Source organism: Lottia gigantea, assembly GCF_000327385.1.
Source record: "Lottia gigantea unplaced genomic scaffold LOTGIsca_13, whole genome shotgun sequence".
Lineage (NCBI taxonomy): Eukaryota > Metazoa > Mollusca > Gastropoda > Lottiidae > Lottia > Lottia gigantea.
In genome coordinates this window covers 1,861,585-1,885,064 of record NW_008707425.1, presented here as the reverse complement: position 1 = coordinate 1,885,064, position 23,480 = coordinate 1,861,585, and the positions used below count along the sequence as shown (strand labels likewise).

Genomic DNA, 23,480 nt, shown 5'->3' with positions numbered 1-23,480 from the left:
ACCGTCAATATGTGACCACAAGTAAGTCCCACCCACAACCTTTCAGTTTTGACTGAAAAGCGACACCCCCTCGAAATCAAAATTAGTCAATTAGGCGACAATAACAGTTCTCATAATCTTGATTGTATAAAGTGGTTTGAAATGTTTCATTAGTAAATGTATAATATATTTGTATATTCGTTTCGTATAATGTTAGTAATATTACAATTAATTCTCCCAGAGGCAGAAATAGGAAGTTCTCCCCAATTTTTCTCATCAGCCATTTTAGTTTCTGATTTTGTAAGAGAAAGTCTTCTTTCTGTATCCTCTCCGAGAATTAGATATATTTAACGCCGAGTGATCTACTCTTCAGGTACAATTATGTTTCAAGAGCACTTTTAAGAGCTGACGATTTGCATTGTTCAATCAACGCGTGTTATCAAAAATGATATGTAAGCGATAACGCAGAGGCATATAGTCAAATAAGACTCAATTATTAGTTTTGTGCTAAAATAGTATGTTTATTGCTTGTAAATGGCCTTTCCCCATAAATGTTATACATGCTGTTCCAAATATTTCTGGTGAGTGCAAATAAGAGTTTACTGTGCACAGGAGTTTTTCGAGAATGTGCAAATAAGGGAAGTAACTATAATTTTCAAGTGGTTATCTCCCATACATGTTTAATATGTTTTCTTTACATCTCTTTATGTACAAACCCTTATTATTGTAAATTTATACTTTCAGAACAACAATTGTAACAACCATTGTAACTACTTAACTTGAGAATAAATCTGTTAAATAGATGCCTATTCCTTGATTAGGAGTTCTTGTTAGAATTTCCGCTCGACACTCGTTGATTGGGATCCAGTCCAAAATTTCTGAAGAGAGTAGGAATAGATTTTAGTTCAGCTTTGGTCCCTGGTCATCAGAGTTAATCAAAGGAGAAATATGTCTGGTTCTGGAGAGGATGCCATAACAGAGATAACAGCTGATATACATGTAAGAGAAAGAGATAAAGCCACAAACCCAGAGATAGAGGAGAGACATGTAGCATTAAAACAGAGGAGGAAAGTTATACGATCTAGAATAACACGCTCGTCTAATCGAATCAGAGATGCAATTCAGAGAAATGAAAACCCCCGGAGACTGCAGAGAGAATTAGATGGAATCAAGAGTGACTTCACCACTGTTAGAGACGTACATGGTGAACTTTATAACTATTCTACGGATACATCTAAATTAGACCAATGGGAAGATGAATTGACAAGTAGCATCTTCGACATTGAAGAAGAGTTAGATAATTATATAGCTAATTATGGTACTGGTAACAGAGAAAACCAAGACCAGCCGTCTACAGATTCACCTCGTAATATCTCATCTACGGAACAACATTCCAGTATTGAGGTTATTACTGAAATAGTTGTACATCAACCAACAGCCGAACAAGTGAATGTTGAAAGTAACTTACAACCACGAGTATCTACACCGCCACCAAACCGTTCGCCATCATGGTCAGCTTCAGTCTTAGAAGAGAATCCCCTAAATGAAGATAATTCAACTCCAGCTATAGATGAATGGGTTGATAAATTGGTAGAATTTAAAGAGATCTTTCCAGATCAACGCAAGATATGAGTGTTGCAGAAGCCCTATTTAAATTGGAATCCAGTAAAGACATTCCTACTATAGAACTGATAAAATTTGATGGTAGTCCGTTAAAATATTGTGATTTCATAGAACGTTTTAAATTGCAAATCCATGATAAGCCTCATCTTTCGGACAATTTAAGGATGGTTCAGTTACGTATGCACCTAACAGGCGATGCTGCACGTGTCATAAATGGTATGGGATCTCAAGGCACCATGTATCCCACAGCTTTGAAGACATTGAAGGAAGAATTTGGTCAACGTAGTTCAATAGCCAGAGCTCACATCTTAAAATTTACTAAAGGTGGTAAAATTTCCAACGACCGAAACAGTTTGAGAGACTTTTCATTAGATATTCTTAATTGTATTGCAACTCTTAAAATGATAAACTATAAATCTGATGTAAACGCAAAGGAAACCCTTAGGACGATCATAAGAAAACTTCCTGATAACATGATTACCAAATGGCAGAATATGGTTACAGATATTCGAGACAAAGGACAAGAGCCAACTATAACAAATATTAGCAATTTTGTAAGAAAACGCATAAAAACGATGTTTGACCCTGACTTTGGTGATCTTTCATGACCTGATCTGAGGAAATTTACAGGATCAAGACCAGTTCATTCAGCTAACAGGCAATTTACAATTAACTGTCCAATATGTAATGGTGATCATAAGGTGCCAGATTGTAAGAGGTTTAAGGAATTGAGCATTGAAGAGAGAACTGAAACCGCCAAGAACAATAGACTATGCTTTTCATGTTTAACCAAGAATCATATTGCTAGATTTTGCAGATCTAAGAAGAAATGTGATATTAATGGTTGCACAAGAACGCATCATCAATTATTTCACTTTGATCCTCCTTCAGCTAGTTGTATGTCAGTCTTAGATAAAGCCAGTTTTATGCCTATTGTTAGAGCTCGTTTCAGATCAGCAAATGGTAGAATCCTGTATGGAAATGTTTTGATAGACAATGCAGCTGGTACAGTTATTATTAGAAGAGACTTTTCTAAAATGTTGGGCAATCAAGGAAATCATGAGCGTTTAGACCTAGCAGTAGTTGGTGGACAAAGAATAGAACAGAAGAATAGCAAGAGAGTGAAGATTTGGTTATCAGATATATCAATGGCTGAAGAATTTGAAATTGAAGCTTATGAGATGGATAAAACAGTAATTGATGCTCCTAGATTGGATAAGAATTGGTTGAAATCATTCAAGCATTTGGGAGATGTTGAATTTACCCAAACAGAAGGCCCTATAGATTTAATACTTGGTGTACAGTACAGTCATCTACATGCAGAGTTAGAGATTAGAAGAGGACTTGAATTCTAACCTGTTGTAAAGAGAACAAGACTTGGTTGGTATGTAATTGGCCCAAACAACAGCTATTCCCCAGTCTTTATGGTAAACTTTGTTGAGAAGATTGACTTGAGCAAATTCTATGAATTGAAGACACTTGGAATACAAGCCCCAGATTGTTCTTGCTCAAATACTGGAGTTATTTCCCTTGATAACAAAAAGGCTTTACAGTTAATGGAATCCAGTTGCAAGAGAGAAGATAATCGATATGAAATTGCACTACCATGGAAACAAGACCCAGAGTTCTTACCCAACAACTACCATTTAGCCCAGAATAGACTTGTATCACTAGAGAGAAGTTTAAGTAAAACGCCAAAGAAGGCTGAATTGTATAACAAAGTGATAGAAGAATATGAAGAAAATGGTTGGTCTAAGAGAATGACTGATGCAGAGATTAGTGATAAAGAGAAACCAGCTTATTATTTACCTCATCATGGTGTTTACAGACCTGACAAAGTAAGCACACCCTTGAGAGTTGTCTTCGATCCAGCTTGTCAGTATAGAGGAGTTTCACTAAACTCATTCCTGCACAAAGGACCCTGCCTGATCGGAAACCTTTTGGGAGTCCTGTTGAGGTTTAGAGAGGAACCTGTGGCATTTACAGGTGATATACCAAAGATGTTCCTACAAGTTAGACTTGCTGAAGAAGATACCTACGTACACAGATTTCTATGGAGAAACTTAGATCAATCGAGAGCACCTACTATTTATCGATTGATGAGAGTAACTTTTGGTGACAAGCCATCTCCAGATATGGCTAGTTTCGTGATGTTAAAAATAGCAGATGAAGTAGAGAAGATATCAAAAGAAGTCGCTGAAATACTTCGTAGAGATAGATACATAGATGATCTTATTCATTCCTGCTTAAGTCCTGAAGAAGCGATCAAGAGAATGAAAGAGTTAGATTTCGGGGAAGGGAGGGTTTGATTCTCCCAAATGTACAGGCCTAGGGTGGAGCAGACACTTTATTTAGAAATTTGGATTAAGGGTCTTGATATTGGGTTTTCTTCTGTTCTTATTCTGATCTGAAATTAGAAAAAATAACTCGCCCGATGGGCGAGAAGTATAGTATCTGTTATGTACTGATTGTTTTTAGTTTACTATGAACAATATTATCATTTAAGTTCTTATTTTTTGAATATGCAACTATCATTTTCTGCTTATAGACATGGGGGAATTTCTCTTGAAGGCTCTTATAGTGGGCATGAACTATCTTGCTTGCTCGATTGCTGGTTGTATTAAACGGGACAACAAAGGGTGCTATGCCTACATTATGATGAATATTTAGTCCTATAGGTCTTGCTGTATTCAATGTCTCAATCCAATGGGCCTCCCTAGATTGACGGAATTTGGTAGTTTCATCTTCGGGCAAGTCAATTTCTATACGCTCAATTGGGATTAGGGTGAGATCGTCTATTGAATGGTCGTCGAGGTTGAAATGATTAGAAACAGGCTTGTCTTTCTTTAATTTGATGTCTGACCTATGAGCATTAAAGCGAGTTCGTAAATTATTCTTAGTTTCTCCTACATATTGTTTGGGGCATTTCTTGCATGAAATTAAATATATTACATTCGAATGTTCACATGTTAGATGTTCCTGGATCGGGTACCTTTTATTCGTAGAGTTGCTTACAAAATAATGAGTTTCTGATATAAAGGGACATGTTTTGCATCTACTGGATAAAACATGGAGCACTTCTTAAACCTGGAGGTACTTCGGCATAAAGTCTGTTTTTAGCTGCTATCTGTGCTAAGGTTGAATTTTTTATGTTTCGTAAAAATCGTTTAGAGTACCCACGCTCTTTCAGTTTTGAGAAAACAATCGTACAGGCTTGGTTGAAATCAGAAGATCTTGTACAAATTCGATGAAATCGTAAAACTTGTGACTTAATTATACCAGAAAAGGTATGTTTTGGGTGAAAGGAGCTCTTGTGCAAGAGTTGATGAGTATCAGTTTCTTTGAAATACACTTTAATATCCAGTTTATTTGTTTCTGCTATGAAATCTACCTTAAAGACAGTGGTATCGAGAAAGTCTATGCTTTTGTCACTTACGTTTGCGGTTAGTTTGATAGAAGGATGGTGGTTGTTGAGAATTTCAAAGAATTCCCAAAACTGTTCGATAGAATAAGTCCAAACCATAAAAATGTCATCCAAAAAGCGTCCATAAAAAAGTGGGTCAAATGGACAGAGGGGCAACACCTCACGTTCCCACTCTGCCATGAAAAGGTTTGCGTACGAAGGGGCGAATCGTTTGCCCATTGCTGTCCCTGAAGTTTGTAAATATGTTTTACCATTAAATGTGAAATCGTTTCGACTAAGACAAATCTCTAAAAGCTGTAGAATTGCATCGTCGGGTCTGTTTGGATCTGGGTTTCTATTAAAAGCTTTACGAACTGCCGTTAAACCAGTAGTGTTATCGATATTGGTATACATAGAAGAAACGTCGATAGAAATTAAAATGGCATTAGAGGGAACTCGAAGATTTTTTATTTTATTGACAAAATCGGTTGTGTCTTTAAGGTAGGCGCGATGATGGCATGCTAGAGGTAGTAAGAAATGATCAATGTATTCTGACACTGCATATGACTCACTACCACAGTCAGATATAATCGGGCGGCCTTTAGGGATTTTTATTCGAGATAAACCACCCCTTGGTTGGATTCTTATGGATTTTAGGCAAAGTTTACAAATGTCTCTCGCGACAATCAGGTTTGGCAGACAGATAGTCATATTGTTTCTGTTTGAGATAACTAGTTTTGACTAAATCGGCAAGAATATTATTAATAATGTTAGCAGTTTCTTTGAAAATTGGTTTCGGTAAAATGGCATAATGTTTAGGATTATTCAGTTGATTCTCTGCTTCTGAAACGTAATCCTCCCTATTCAGAATGACACAACATGAACCTTTGTCACTCTTTTTAATAACAATGCTATCGTCTTTCTTAAGTAAGTTTAACGCTTCACGTTCCACTCGTGTGAGATTAGGCTTTTCGTGTGTTATGGAAAGGTTCACTGTTTGGCTATTCATACTCGCAAATGCTTTCAATATTTCAGGATGGATGGCGGCCTGAGGGGGTGTCCACGTGGATTTAGGAATAAACATTGTTCTAGCACCACGTGGGGGGTGGTTTCGAAAAAAATATGTGCAGCTAAGATTTCGTTGAAATCGTTCAATGGATGGTCGGAGATAATTCAAGTTAGCTATCTTTGGTGTGGGAATAAACTTAAGTCCACGGTCTAAGATTGAAGTTTTAAAATCAAAGAATGGTTTACTTCGTCAGAGATAGTTAGAGAAAATTTGTTAAAATCTACATCAGAGAAGAAAAAAGAAAGTACGGATACTACATTCAGTCTTGATGGAGAAGAAGAAACCACAACCCTGGGAATTGGATGGAATTCTTATGCAGACGTACTCAAATTTTCTGTCAAATCTCTTGAGATAGAAACTTTTACTAAGAGAGCCGTATTATCCAAGCTGTCCATGTTATATGATCCCATTGGCTTAGCGAGTGCTGTTACTGTCAGAGCTAGAATCGAAATGCAGAATCTATGGAGATCCAAGAAATATGATTGGGACGATCCTTTAAGTCCTGAACTTTGTACTGTATGGAGAAATGTTTTTGCCGAATTAGAGAACCTGAGAGAGATAGAATTTCCAAGATGTATTCGCGCAATTGATGCTATTGGTTTACCTGAACTTCACGTCTTTGCAGATGCTAGTTCATTAGCATAAGTGCTTTCTGGTGTCATCAAAGGCAAGAGTAGCTCCTCTGAAGCAAAACACCATCCCACGTCTAGAACTTATGGCCTTATTGGTTTCATCAAGATTAGCCAAAACTATCACCAAAGAGTCCCAAGATAAAGCCAAAGGAAACAGTTTTATGGTCAGATTCTAAAGTAGCTCTACAATGGATACGTTCAGACTCAGTATTATTAAAACCATTTGTTGGGATAAGAGTATCAGAAATACAATCAACATGGAGCAGTGATAGATTTCGTCATGTTCTGAGTAATTTGAATCCTGCAGATGATTTAAGTCACAGTTTAACAGTGCAGCAAATGAATGGTAGATGGATTAATGGTCCTGAATTTTTAAAGAAACCCAAGGAAGAATGGCCTCAAGAATTGGTAGAAACAGATGAATTGGTAGATGATCCAGAGCGCAAGAAAGTTAGTTCATTATATTCAATTACCAGAATCCAGAAGGTAATAAATCCTTGTTAATTCTCGAATTATCAGCGACTTCTCAGAGTGACAGCTTATTGTCTGAGATTTATTGATAAACTTTGCAAAAGACATTCCAGTGATAGAGATTCAGTGGTTTTAAATCCGTCTGAATTGGAGAGATCTGAGAAATTATGGATTCAATCCGCTCAAAGTGAAGTACCTGATTGGGAATTTAGATACAGAGACTTAACCCCATTTAAGCAAGATGATGTTATCCGAGTAGGAGGCAGATTAAGCAGATCCACATTGCCTTATGATCAAGTTCATCCTGTTTTACTCAGTCCTGATAACCATATCTCTAAGTAAATTTGCAGAGACATTCATAATAAAATAGGTCATCCAGGCACTGAACGAACTCTATGTGAAATCAGACGAAAGTATTGGATTGTTCGGGGAAGAAACCTAACCAAAGGTATTGTGAGAAACTGTGTAGTTTGTAGAAGATTAAGACAACCACTCCACAGTAATTTAATGGCTGATCTTCCACCAGAGAGACTTAAAACATTTTCACCGCCATTCACTGTAACAGGTGTTGATTTATTTGGTCCATTTAATCTCAAAATAACCCGAAACAAGAATACTAAGGCTTGGGGTGTTTTATACACATGTGCAACTATACGTGCTATACATTTGGATATTGTTGGGAGTTTATCTACAGAGTCCTTTCTTCACACCTTAAGAAGATTTGCTTCCTTTCATGGTTGGCCAACAACTATAATAACTGATAATGGTTCAAACTTTGTCGGCGCAGAAAAAGAATTACGTAAACTGGTGCAGGATGGAAGAAAGGTGCTGGACGAATTTGCTATGCTACATAAAGTAAAATGGTTGTTTATTACACCGCTTAGTCCACATCAAGGCGGAATGTATGAATCCCTTATTAAACAGACTAAGAAAGCGTTACGTGTAGCTGTTGGAGAACAGACATTAACCTGGAACGAAATGTCGACCGTATTTGCTGAAGTCAAATGTCTAGTCAACAGTCGACCCCTGGGTTATGCATCTAATGACCCCAACGATTTACAACCGTTAACACCCAACCACTTTATATTGGGAAGAGCTTCAACAGACATTCCACAAGGTCCTTATGAAGAGTCAAAAAACTTACATAAAAGATTTTTGTTTGTGCAAATGTTAATTCATTCGTTTTGGAAAAGATTTGTGAGCGAATATATTCCCACCCTAATCCGCAGAGCCAAATGGCAACAAAAGGAGCAACAAATGCAAGTGAATGACATTGTATTGTTAAGTGATCATAATCTTCCACGCGGAAAATGGGAATTAGGAAAAATCATTGAAGTGTATCCTGGAAAGGATGATATTGTGCAAAATGTGTTAGTGCAAACAAAGTCAAATAAATTTAAAAGATCTGTGCAAAAATTGTGTCCAATCTTGGAATCGGAATAATTGGAAATCTGAATTCAACACTTTTTTGTGTCCTCCCGAGGGATTGGTTTGAAATGTTTCATTAGTAAATGTATAATATATTTGTATATTCGTTTCGTATTATGTTAGTAATATTACAATTAATTCTCCCAGAGGCAGAAATAGGAAGTTCTCCCCAATTTTTCTCATCAGCCATTTTAGTTTCTGATTTTGTAAGAGAAAGTCTTCTTTCTGTATCCTCTCCGAGAATTAGACATATTTAACGCCGAGTGATCTACTCTTCAGGTACAATTATGTTTCAAGAGCACTTTTAAGAGCTGACGATTTGCATTGTTCAATCAACGCGTGTTATCAAAAATGATATGTAAGCGATAACGCATGGTAAATATCGCAGAGGCATATAGTCAAATAAGACTCAATTATTAGTTTTGTGCTAAAATAGTATGTTTATTGCTTGTAAATGGCCTTTCCCCATAAATGCTATACATGCTGTCCCAAATATTTCTGGTGAGTGCAAATAAGAGTTTACTGTGCACAGGAGTTTTTCGAGAATGTTCAAATAAGGGAAGTAACTACAATTTTCAAGTGGTTATCTCCCATACATGTTTAATATATTTTCTTTACATCTCTTTATGTACAAACCCTTATTATTGTAAATTTATACTTTCAGAACAACAATTGAACAACAATTGTAACAACAATTGTAACTACTTACCTATTCCTTGATTAGGAGTTCTTGTTAGAAGAATTTCCGCTCGACACTCGTTGATTGGGATCCGGTCCATAAAGAACACATTGTTTCACTGTATGTGAAATTAAAAGGGATTATAGTTCATTGGCAACAGAATTAGTGTTTACATATTTACAGCAACTACTCCATTTCGTTCTGTAGTTGCTGTAAATATGTAAACACCCTACCAGGCAAGCAACTACCCCATTTCACTCCATACCCCTAAAAATCACTATTACTACTATTACCAGACAACTTTATTATTATCTATTCATTAAAAATGTCTTTAATAAAATATCATACTCCTAAAACATATTTTGGCTCCGGAGAAATTCAAAAATCTTTAACTAAACTTCCTGGATTTCCTTGGGCTAAATATTCGGGCGAAAACATCTCCCAGAACATAACTACATTGGCCCACGAACCCGTTTAGATTTACATTCTATACAGAGGTCACAACTTACAGTCTAGACATAAAATATCTCATATTCCTTATTGACTTTGAACACATGTCGCCATTTTAGTCATTCACTTGTTAGTATTAGGTGGAGAGTTGTAGTTTATTGTATCACCCAGCTTAAAATCCGACTTAACACATATATAACACATTATTTCAAACATAGAAGAGATTGTAATGGAGTTTATTCTGAGACAGATATGTAATATAAACATAAATATATGTTTTGGTAAATGACTTTGTTATACTACGTTATTGAGGAATGCGTCATGTGAATAGTTAGTAGTGTGTATAGAAATCTCACAGTATAATACATCATGAGTCAATACACCAGATATTAATGTAATATTAGACGAATATTATTCCTTTTTTTTTTCAGGAGGAAGGTTTTAGATCGGTAAAGTGGTGATGATATGGGATTTGATATAACTTAATAGAATATTAGCACAGCAATAGTTAGTTAGCTGGCAATTATTTTACAGCTGTAGCCTATACAGTATTGATTTTATCATAACCTAAAACAATTAATTTTTGTATAGTTTGACTTAGCATAATTTTCTGTTATTGTTGTCAGCATGGTATACTTATATTATAAATTTGCATGTTGTAACTTGTAATTTCGTCTGCATGAATAGGCAAAACATAATTCACTATTTTTGTTGTTTATTACGTAGCTCTAGTATTTCTCTTCGCGTGCCTATCTTTAACTTTTCATGTCGGTATAGCATGTCTAAAGTTATTATCACTTTTGTAGTTACTGCGCTTATAACCTGTTTCAGAGCTGCCATCTTTTTTTTATTTTTCACAGTCACTTTTGTATCCATTAATTAGCTGCCAAATAATTCGATTAGTAAAATCATTTGTTTTATGTATCAAAATATGTATTTGTATGTTACAGATCATATCTAGTTAATTTCTTAATTTAGGCATGGGTTCTTGATTATAGAATATTACTTCAAAGTGTCAAACTTGTCACATTTCCTGACCATTCAATTAGTTTTCCAGCATTGATTTAAATGTAGGTAGTATCTCCCAATTTAGCTGAGCTTGAATGTCAGTCAGATGCTTCATTCTCTGTTAATGTTAACTAGAAGATTGAGAATAAACTTGGTTTAGTAAATTTATATAAGATTTGAACGACATAAAAAGGCGAGAAGCACATATAACAAAACACAAGACAATATTATGGAATAATTCCATCTCCCCCCCACCCCATTCATTACATTTTTCTTCCCTTCTTCTCCTATTTTTCCTCCCAGTGTCTTCCTCAGCATATCTCATTAGCTTATGTTGGCTCAGTACCTGCTCAATGACTTCACATTGTTACCTCACTTGTTTTAGGACCCTTTTATCCATTGTCTCTCTTAATCATCTGTTATCTTTTGTCCCTCTTAATGTCTATATTGTTTCTTGTTGGTATATATTTTGTTATGTTTTATTCTCTTGCCATTACATCTGATGACGACAAGTGTATATTGTGTTGAACTGTTGTTAGTGTTGTTAGTGACGACCACAACTTGTCCTGAACCCTTATTATCAAATAAGTTTTTGAGATCTTCATCTGCTAGATGAAAAGAATATACTCTTGTTTTGGCTGTAAATCCAAATTTTTCAATTCATACTCTTTTGATTTTTCACTATAATTAATAGTTTTAATAACTTTATCTTCATCTCTCAAATTTCCAAATGGAAGATTGAAATAATATGATTTATTTTCTTCCTTGAGATTCTTTTCTGATGCGGTTATATTTTTTTCCTGTTTTAAAACTTCATTATTAATAGTGGTTATTTGTTGTTGAATAACAGTATCATCAATATTTTGTATTTGTTGTTGAATATAGGTTTTAATTTCGCTATCATCAATATTTTGAATTTGTTGTTGAATATAGGTTTTAATTTCGCTATCATCAATATTTTGTATTTGTTGTTGAATATAGGTTTTAATTTCGCTATCATCAATGTTTCGAATTTGTTGTTGAATATAGGTTTTAATTTCGCTATCATCAATATTTTGTATTTGTTGTTGAATATAGGTATATATAGTTTCTAAAGCAGTTAATTCCTGTTGTAATCTATCTTCATTTATACCTAGTGGAATGTTATCTATTAATTGTTGAACATCCATTTTTTGCTTTGCAATCTTATCATCTAATTAAATTTTGTAACTGAGTTTTGTCCACAACATCTACCAATTATTGTTGAATAAAACTTTTCAAACTTGTTACCTTTTGCTGTAGTTTAGTTTCATCAATATAATTAGATTTTTCAGTTGACGTCTCAAGAATCTTTTCACATCACTTATTTTATCTACTTCAATTGAATTTATTTGGTCCAGTAAATATTTCTTGTGAACAGCATCATTATCATTTTCCGGAGACTTTATATTAATTATTTTGAAATTGTTCATATCTAAATCATCTCTAAGTGTAAATGATGTAGTGTTAGGTTTTTAGTTTCTAAAGGTAAAGTACCTAATCCAAATTTGTTCGCCATTTTTATTGAGTTAAATTTGTTATTTCTTCAAACTGTTTTTTTTCTAAGCTTAATGATATAAAACCCAAAGTGAAAGTTGTCCACAAAAAATGTAGAACATTTGATTTGTTCAATTTCATTATCTCTCCAGTTGGTTCTAATCCAAAAGAATCAAAAGAATAAAAGTTATTTAAAGAGTCTTTGTTTAGAGCAGAGTGATGAACTCCGTTTTGATCTGAAGTATGTATATTTGTTATAGCATAAAATTCTTATATTTGAGATCATTTATTTCATCTCGCATACAAGAATAAAACGGTGATATATTTAACTCATTTGCTCATCTCATAAGTTGAAAGTATGTTGTTGTATCAGTTCCATATTTATCATTTTTAAAAGTCAATTTTTTCAATTCACTTTGGTAAAACCTACCTATGATTTGTTTTGATCGATTAATTCATATGTTGAAGGTTATGTGCTATATACTTTATCAAGATAAATATTTCGTTTGTCCAATAACCAACATATCCCTTCTCGAATTTACTTTTATATTTGAAAATACGAACTCGGTCTCCAACTTTAAACTTTTCCTTAAAGTCTATATCTTTTATTTCATTTTCAAAATTATTAGTAGAAGAAAACTTTAAAATATCTGGATTTTGACTCGCTTTCAGTACTACAGTGGGTAAGATCTTTAACCATTTTTGAGACTTAAGTTCTGTGAATTTTTTAAACAGTTTTGATTTAAGCGTTTTGTTAAATCTTTCTATTACTACAGCTTTTCCCTCATTATGAGTACTTTATTTTTCAAACCCATGTTTCTGTTATAAAACTCTGTTCCAGCATCAACCCATAATTTCTTTGGTTTTTTACCAGATTGTTTCATAATCGTTTCAAAAGCATGTTTGACTGATAATCCTGTTTTGTTTTTCAAAGGAATAAGCCAAGCATATCTTGTATATAAATCTATAACTGTTAAACAATATTTAAATCCTCTTTCGACTGGCATATTAATTAAATCAGCTGACCATATTTCATCTTTATCAAATACTTTAACTTTTAAAATGTGCTAATCCCACACCCAATTTCATCTTTGCTTTTAACAGTTTTATAATCAGCACTCGTTCCATTTTCTCTTTGAATGTTGGATTTGGGATATTTTCAAGTTCGTTTATCATTTGTTTTTCTGCTTCGTGTCTAAACTTTATGTCTATATTTCTGTATAAAATATCATGTTTAAGTGCAGCAGCATCAACTCTATTGACAGGTTCTTCACCTGGTTTGGGTTTATCTTTTTCGTCTAATTGCAGATCTGATCTTGTTCCTGGTCCAGTATAATTATGAGCTGGAAGATGTTTTTCTCCAGAATACTTTACCCATGGAAAACAAGGAAGAGAACCTATTGATTTTTGTATATCTGAACCAAATGTTTTAGGACCATTAGCAATTATCATAGACGTTTTTATCCTATAACTTTAAAACCTTTTTCTTTTTTTTCTAAAGCTATTCTCCTGTTTCGCAGTTCTCTTATTTGTTTCAATTCTTTCAGCTTGTCAGCTTTATATCCGGAGGAAATAAGTGATATGTTGTTTGAAACAAACTAGCTACTTTTGGAATTAGAGAAGATAGTGCTGAAAAGAAACCGTCCCCTGAATAATCTGTAGTTTCAAATTTGTGTTTTTCGTGTTTTAAAATTAAACTCCTCCTATTTTCAAACTAGTTAATTTAAAAATAAAATGAGGTTTTTATGGTAATGAAACGTAGAGTTGATATTTTGGGTATAAGAGCTTTCAGATTATAAGCACTCATATGTATGGAATCTGAAACGTGGTCTAATGGGAAAAGATTCTTGCTATGCATGTGCAAAGGTTTAAAAGGACAGACTTCAGCGTTATGTAGTCAGTCGGTCGTGGGATGGAACTGGGTGAGTTTTGCTCTGTAAGCTTGGTCTGTAGGAGTTAGAACACTCCGCTCTCAGATCTAAACAGCCTGTAGCACATGGTGACTCGGTTTATTGTCCCATCCGAACGACTAGACGCTTTTTCCATGTCAGCCCCTCTCACCTGCATCACTGACGGGGGGAAACCGGGTTGAAAAATCCGAAAGTATTATCTCAACCTATGCCGGGATTGAACCCTGGACCTTCAGGTTAGTCAGCAAACGTCTAACTCACTGAGCCACCACGGCTCCCTGTGTTCGTTATGTGAAGTTATGTGAATATTAATAAACATATTTAGTTTAAGCTTATTCCTTAGATTACTCTCGGAAACCACTATCCAGCATCTAGATTGAAACCCTGATGAGTATTACTTGAGGAGAGGCTTGGCAGTTTAATTGGAGAGTTGTTCAAGAGCCATACCATCCCCCCCACCTTGCTACATATTAATGGTGTCAAATTCCAAAGTTCAAATTTGACAATTTTTTGATGAATGTTTTTTGAGTTTAAACACTTGTTTGTGAACACAACAGAGGCCCAGAGAACAACACCACAGAAGTGTTGTGACCATGTTCTCTCCAGTGCCTTGTCTGCAACTCACCAGAATAAGTTGTATGTAACTTTTCTTACAATTGACCATATGCAATACATCAAAGGCATCGACAGGATGTTGTTACAACAGTGTATAAATAATGTTGCCAACGACGTACTATGTCCCATGCCTTTCATGTGCACTAATTTTCTTCGAATGACTTCTAGGCTATTTTGTTGTTCTGTCGGAAATGAGCAAACAATTTAACCAAATTTCTACACATGCATAGCAAGTGGAGCAGCGTGATCAGGTGTTCACATATAAGCAGAGCAGGGCGACATGTTATCAATCATTCGCTATGGACGATGTTGTGTGTGCATTCCTATTGCTTGACAGCAAAAAAAGACACGGAAATCTTCGGTGCATGCATTAATGTAAGCAGTTACAAGTAGGTGAGAGCTAGTAAAACGATTTGTTAGGAATATATACTGAAGAGTATTGTGATGGATCTGTTGGGTCAGAATATTGGTTGGGTGTTCTTAAAAGTTAAGTAGGTTTACTGGGCATTAGATTCTTCCTGAACACAACTACTTTCTATTTGTTTTTACAATTAATAATTGCTTCAATTCCAGCTTTTTTTTTATGAGAAGTCCAAATCCAAATACTTCCAGTGGGTCTTTTTCTTCTACTTTCTTCCTTGAAATTTCAATGGTTTCTTTCAACAGATTGAGCGCCTCTCGCTGTCCCAACATGTTGTGCTATCCTTTTTTGACAATGAATTCATCTTTCATGAAAAAAGCTTTGTAAAATCTGAACTGAGATTACTGTCAAAGGCTGAAGCACTATTTGAAGTTTGAGTGGTACAAAATTACCAAGGTCAGGCAGAAGGTCCAACAAACAGACTGACCGGTCAGAAACAACATGCCTAGATCATTCAATGTGGGGCAATAACCATTCTAAAACAGTATAGATAACCACTGTCAATTTCATTCTGTTAGTTATTTTATAGTTTCTTATTACCAGAGACTGCTAATATATCTGCCAATACGCAAATTACCTTTTCACAATATACATCTATTATATATTGTTAAATTGTACCTGAACTGTTCACAATCGATTTTTTGTACTTGTGTCAGCAACAAAATAATACATACATACATACAATTTCTCTACTCCACTTGCAGTGTTTAGAGCTGAGCGTCTGTACATTGAAAACTAACTAGTCATTAATGATGCGAATAAATGCTCTGCTCCGCCCTGCTCAGCTTGTAGTGTGAACATACCCTTATAGTCTTCAAGAAGCACTATGTTTTACACAAATAAAATTTACCAAAGACCTGATAAAATCTGAAACCTCTCTCAGATTTTCTTTCTGGTAAGGCTATGACTCTGAAACTGTACAATGGATGATTTAACTGTAAAATTCATCAGATTATCTCGCCCATTCACAATGCTTTGCAAGTTTTGTCCGAATTGTTCGAGTTACATGTCAACTTTGACTAAAATATGCCTGAGCTAAGAGCAAGAACTCAAAATTTTTCATGGAAAATTTGCAGAAATTACCTCAAAAAATACAAAACGTAACTGGTTTCATCATATCAGCTCCAAACTGTAGTCGCTATTGCTCTCACAAGCCAATCATGGATGTACAGATGAGCTGATATCAAAACAGATGGACAAGTGTGACCAAAATATTACATTGTGTTAGTTTAATGAGATTTTACCTTAAATTTTGTCCTCCTTCTCCACATTCATAGTCTAATTCACATGTCAGACCTTTTACAAAACTTTTCAAATGAGCATGATCTAATGCTTTCCAAACTTCATCATCATTGTGCATGTCAAATGGATCAAGATTCATTCGCAGTGTACCAGAAAAAATCACAGGGTCCTGGAATAAAATCACAATTTACTTTATTTCTGAAAAAAATTCGGCACAATCTTTCAAAAATTCGACAGCACATAGTATTTTATTATTGATTTACCTTAAGTAAGTATATTATAGTACATATCCTATGTGTAAGTTTGTATAACTATTATAATCTGAACTATCTTTCTTGCAGCTTTAATTGATATACATTGTACTGTTAACAGATCAATTACTAGAAGTGTGAACAGCTCCGAGCGTGGCAACAAGACCTCATCCCATGGTTTTTGTACTTTTTGAAATTTCTGGTCTGTCAACTTTCAACCCTGGTGTTCTTCAGCCTACAATTTTTGAACAACAAATCAAAATTCTGAGGCATCTGGTATCAATAAATCAAGTATATAATTACACTCCAGAAATGTGACTTCAAAATTCCAAATTTGAAGAGAATAATTGAGAAAAATGTTACGGCATAAAAAAAATTATTGTCTACATGAGTGAAGCTTTTGAAAATTTTTAAAATTGACTGTGATCGGGCGATAAACTATGCATGTCTGCCCCCAGCATAAAAAAGATATCGGGTGAAGAGTTACATATATGTTATTATTCATTATAGATCCCAATTTCGTCTTGGTTATCTATTTTAAAGCATGGCGTCATTTGGTCTTGTGAACAAACATGGAGTCTCAATTGAGCTTCTCAAAGCAGATTTGAGTAAATGACTTTACCAGGCCATCCACATACAGTATTTCAAATGAATATATTTTTAATTCATTAGAAGCACTGTTTAATCAATTAGTAAGCATGATTTGACCAAGAAAGATGAGCAAAGGCATCTTTAACAGTCATAAGATCTTAACATCGGCACAAAAGTCAATTATCACACCTTCAAATTTGATTCAAAATTAAAACAAATCGGCCAAGCCAATAGCTGAAATACATAATCGATTAGGACTGATTGAATTCATAACACAAAAATTGTTGATGTAACGGGGTCCATATAAAAGATGGTAAAACAGGATTATAATACAGTTTATTAACAATTGCATCTGTGAGACAACATTTGAATGAAGCCAACTTAGACAAACAGGCATAGGTATAAATATATAAGAAAAACTGTGAAATAAATAAATAAAGTAATCATTGAATATTTAAAGATAAATTTTTAGAAAATAACACTTAGTTATAGGCCCGTATGCACCAAATGAAATTAAGCCTACAGTAATTTAATTCTAATCTGGCTGAATAACATTAACTTTTAATTTAATTCTATATTTTGCATAATTTAATGCTTGGTCGAGACCAGTTTTAACTTTTAATTCTATTTGTAAATAAGTAGAAATTCCGTTTGTGACTCTTCAATGTTCCAAAATGGACGATTATTTTGACGATTTAGAAGATTTTGGTGAAATCAACCGTGTTATTCCCATCAATAGACATGTCAGGGATCGCCTGGACCCCTTCACATGGTTTTCGGAGGAGGAATTTAAAGCAAGGTTGAATAAACAATCAGTGTTGATCAAAAAATGAAAAAAATGAAACATGACATATTCCGTATCTAATTTATTATGACGTTCATTTGCTCCTTCGAAGAATTGAAAGAATTAAATATATCGTTTGATCTTACTCTTGTTGATGATTATCATAAAAGCTGTAAGATTTGTAACAACCCTCGCTGTCAAACCTGTCCCTTCATTTTACCAACAAAGTCTGACATCAACACTTCAATCAACCCGATCACCAATTAACAGACCTGAAAATTATTCCCATTGAACAGATATACGAACAACCTGGCATTGATACAAAGAAGGTTACGCCTACATGCCTGTGCCTGTGCTTTCGTAACATTGCTTAACCGCAATGTTACAACCTAAAATTCCTGAACTATATAACGTCTACAATTAAATAACCTTATCCTAATTCCTAGGAGTTCTGATTATACAACAATTTTAAATCCATAAATATCAAGACAAAACCGATAAACTCCAGCTGTTTTCTTAATGAAAACATAAAACAAAGTAACTAAGAAACTAGCCAAACTGCCACCTATAGGAAAAGACTATTAAACTTTACTTAAATTTACTCATGATAAGTGATACACATTAACCATGACCAAGTCTAGCAGACATTATATTACACCCCTACATTGTCATTTTGTCATCACGTGTCACATGACAAGTTGATTGGCTTAATGTCTGTTTTTTGATCCCTACTTGTACAAGAGTCAGTTTTTGAAAAAAAGATTTGTGCAAGAAAAGTAAAAGTCTGTTGTTTTGGTGTGTTTTGGCCCAATGTAATTTATCATAAAGTTTCTTCACATCATGGAGGGGGTGAAGCAATAGTTGTTAATTTAAATCTGTATGAGCTTTTGGTCTATGCAGTGCTTAAACCACGCATCTTCCTCGTAAAATTTAGACCACGTGAGAGGGTAGTGATTCTCAACCTGAAGACACATCCAAGACTCCGTCAACTGAATGGGTTTTGCCAATTTAGTCGTGAAATGACTCGTTTCATTATCCGAGTAATATTTAGAGCTCGAATTCGACAAAAGTGTGATATGAAAATCTTCATCCATGAGTTCCGTTCTGATTGTTATAACAAGCTACTGTGCAAATGCTCCACATTTCGAAAACAAATAGTAGAAAACCTAGTAATACAGTTAATACATAGACACAGATTTCTCCTACTATCTGAGATAATGGTGATGAATCGTATGTTACACTTTCGTCCTCGTCCATTTATGTCGGTAGCCTTTATCCAACTGTCGAACAATTTTCCGTACCCCTTCCCTCATACCTTATGATATTTGACTCCCTTCGATTTCTCCATGAATAATATAGTTTCGATATCTTATTGATCCGGAGGGGTGAACTTTATTAACTCTTCCAGTTAGTATCCTATCCGTTGTCTATAAATCATCTTAACCACCATAAATATATATACATATATACCACTTTTTGAACGGCTCTTTGATCTCGCTTATTGCCTATTTCAAATTCTGCTTTCTCATTGCTTGTTTTTCGCGGAGGAAATAAGAGTTTTCAAAACGATATCCTCTTTCGACATTGTTACATCCTCCGGTTTCATTTTTATGCTTCTGTGGAATCTTGAATTATAGCCTCTGACTAATTTAGGTAAGGCTTTTACATAACTGTAGGTTTTGTTTCTCGTAAACAAAAGAAACATTTTTCCTTTGAGCGTTCTACTATCGACAATTTCACATCCGCAGTTTCGGGCGTGTAAAAACCTATTCCACGCATTTTTAGAAGCGCCTGAAATTGTTTGTTGAGAAACTCCAAACCTATGTTTGTCTGCTAAACTATAAGTTTCCTTTGGGATTCTGACAAAAAATTTTCTACCTGATGTTGGTTATTAGTACGTTTCAACGGTAATTCCTGTGAAAACTTACATAATACGTCTAAAACACATAATAGACGACAAATCACTTAAATCGGCTTGCCAAACATGATCTATGCTGTGTTCTATTGTTTTCTCCCCGCGAAATCGTCCTCTCAGCTGTATGTGTTTGGTGTATGCGGGTTGAAACTCAACCATTCTTTCGATCGAGACGTTGATATTCTTTTTTATTCATTTTTTCAGTTTTATAGTTTGTAGGCTCCACCATAACCAGCAGGGTGGTACGGGTCGTAATAAATGCTAGTCAATAATCTATCCGTCTTTTTATTTGATTAATTACTTTCCCAATTGCTTACCAATTTTTGTTGTATTCTTCATCTCCGGTTTTAATGGGGGAGACATTTCCACCTTTCCTGTAAAGTTGGCTGGTTCTAACAGTTCATAAAAAATGGTTCATAACCATTCCTCGACACTTGAAAAAGGATAATATTTCGAAAACCGGTTCGTGTCAATTGCGTAAGTTTTTGTTTTACTTGTTATAATTTTTCACATCATTGTTAGCGTTATTTATCACCTAAATATATATTTTTTTGCATTTTTCATCTTACTTTATATATCCCCAAAACCCAGTTTGACTTATTTGCATAATTTGATCCCAACATTTTCACGCTAGCATATACAGTTTCCTCCTGTTACATCCGCTGTACATTCCCTTCTAACCCCAAGTTATTTTCATTATGCTCCCCAACTACAACAACCACTGGCAAGAAGCCAGACATAGAAACACTGATCGTCAACCAAACCAATACCACGTACCCTACAACGGCCCTGTCTTCCATCAACCTCTACCACCTACCAATCGCCGACCACCAACCAACCCATCCAGCTATATCCCACCCCATCGCCGACCTACCTACAACACAGCCTACCAATCAAGAGGTAACCATCGACCTGACCAACAACAGAAACGACTACCAGCCCACCGACGCCAACCAGTCCCCACTCATAAGGAAGAAGAACTCTTTGTGAAGGTGTTCTTCCAAGTTTTGCAGTGCCTCCATCATTTGGCAATCCTTACCCTTCAACAGCAAGGCCAATCAGCGTTTACCTTCAAACGCAAAGTCTCTGAGTTGGATAGTTTTATCCGTCCAGCAATGAAAACATCAGCTGCCAACGCGAATATTAGATCCCTCAATCGGACATGGCTCTGTAAGGTTACACAGGTCCTGATCGACCATTACCAAACCACACTTCAAGAGAAGCTGACCACCATTCGTACCAAGTCTTTATCATCACCTGCCGTCGACCGCATCGTTTCTCATGCCCTGTCCTGGGCCCGTCGCTCCTATGGGAAACGTCTCACTCAAGCTGTAATCTCCAAATTCTACCAAACAATCAACGAAACAAAAACCAGAGTAACCATATCTCTACCAACTGAAATAGACACTACACCTGCACCATCTAGAGCCACCACACTGCCGAACCAAACCCCTAAACGAGCCCGAAGTTCACCTACTCCTAGTCCAGCAGACATAGGTAAACGCTCTCGTAGAGAGGGCACACCCCTTCTCTTTTCACTTTCAGACTCGTCTTCCCCTTCCACACCATCTGAATCTTCACCACGTGATCCAGGATCCGCCAACCTTTCTTCCTTCTGTGCGTTTTTGGACCAGCAAACCACCCCTCAGTCTCCATCCAAGTCGAGATGTGTATCCAGACCTTCCCCCCCTCGAACCAGATCCCAGTCCGTTCCCAATGCTACAATTCTAACAACTACCAAACCAGTATCAATCACACCGTCGACGACCATTATATACGCTACCAAACCGTATTATCACCAAACCAAGGACAAATCATTATGGAAACTACCTGCTCTAAAGAAATCTACCTTAATAATTGGATCATCTAACCTGAATCGAATTACCAAAACCAGTTCAGACACCGAAATACATTCTTACCCCGGTGCCCAAATCCATCACATACAGTCAATCCTGGAATCATACGACTATAATCCCAAACCTACTACCATTATTCTTCATGTAGGCCTCAACAACCGTGATCAGATACCAAAGACCTCCTTTAACCAAGCCCAGAAATTAATCGCCACAGCCAACAAAACCTTCCCAAACTCCAAGATCCTCTTCACATGTATACCTATTTCAAATAAAATCTCGAAGAAAGCACAACAGAACCTCAGCACTCTCAACAACATGATGATGGAGTCCAGTATCAACAGCGCAACAATCTTACCACCCTACGAAGAAGAATACGAAACAGTTGATAATCTTCATTGGTCTCCAGAAACAGCAAACAGCATCTATTTGTTTTGGATACACCAGCTTCAAGCATCGAGTAAGTCTTTAAACTAATTACTGGGGATAAAAATACTGAGAAGCCACCGCTAGGCCAAACTGTAGTTAACTTGAGCCGCAAAATTCTCACACCCCTTCCGCATTCAATCTTAGACCGTGGACTTAAGTTTATTCCCACACCAAAGATAGCTAACTTGAATTATCTCCGACCATCCATTGAACGATTTCAACGAAATCTTAGCTGCACATATTTTTTTCGAAACCACCCCCCACGTGGTGCTAGAACAATGTTTTTTCCTAAATCCACGTGGACACCCCCTCAGGCCGCCATCCATCCTGAAATATTGAAAGCATTTGCGAGTATGAATAGCCAAACAGTGAACCTTTCCATAACACACGAAAAGCCTAATCTCACACGAGTGGAACGTGAAGCGTTAAACTTACTTAAGAAAGACGATAGCATTGTTATTAAAAAGAGTGACAAAGGTTCATGTTGTGTCATTCTGAATAGGGAGGGAGGATTACGTTTCAGAAGCAGAGAATCAACTGAATAATCCTAAACATTATGCCATTTTACCGAAACCAATTTTCAAAGAAACTGCTAACATGATTAATAATATTCTTGCCGATTTAGTCAAAACTAGTTATCTCAAACATAAACAATATGACTATCTGTCTGCCAAACCTGATTGTCGCGAGAGACATTTGTACACTTTGCCTAAAATCCATAAGAATCCAACCAAGGAGTGGTTTATCTCGAATAAAATCCCTAAAGGCCGCCCGATTATATCTGACTGTGGTAGTGAATCATATGCAGTGTCAGAATACATTGATCATTTCTTACTACCTCTAGCATGCCATCATCGCGCCTACCTTAAAGACACAACCGATTTTGTCAATAAAATAAAAAATCTCCGAGTTCCCTCTAATGTTATTTTAATTTCTATCGACGTTTCTTCTATGTATACCAATATCGATAACACTACTGGTTTAACGGCAGTTCGTAAAGCTTTTAATAGAAACCCAGATCCAAACAGACCCGACGATGCAATTCTACAGCTTTTAGAGATTTGTCTTAGTCGAAACGATTTCACATTTAATGGTAAAACATATTTACAAACTTCAGGGACAGCAATGGGCAAACGATTCGCCCCTTCGTACGCAAACCTTTTCATGGCAGAGTGGGAATGTGAGGTGTTGCCCCTCTGTCCATTTGACCCA

General features: G+C 35.7%; 1 protein-coding gene across 1 annotated transcript in view; it reads right to left on the bottom strand.

Annotated features, from left to right (window-relative positions):
- LOTGIDRAFT_111500 (hypothetical protein) overlaps positions 1–23,480 on the bottom strand; it is a gene marked incomplete at both ends in the record, with an annotated part of 74,848 nt that overhangs the window by 21,643 nt on the left and 29,725 nt on the right. Inside the window, one exon of the mRNA XM_009048949.1 lies at positions 16,448–16,614. Within this exon, the coding sequence (XP_009047197.1) occupies positions 16,448–16,614 (167 nt within the window). The remainder of the gene's footprint in view (positions 1–16,447; positions 16,615–23,480) is intronic.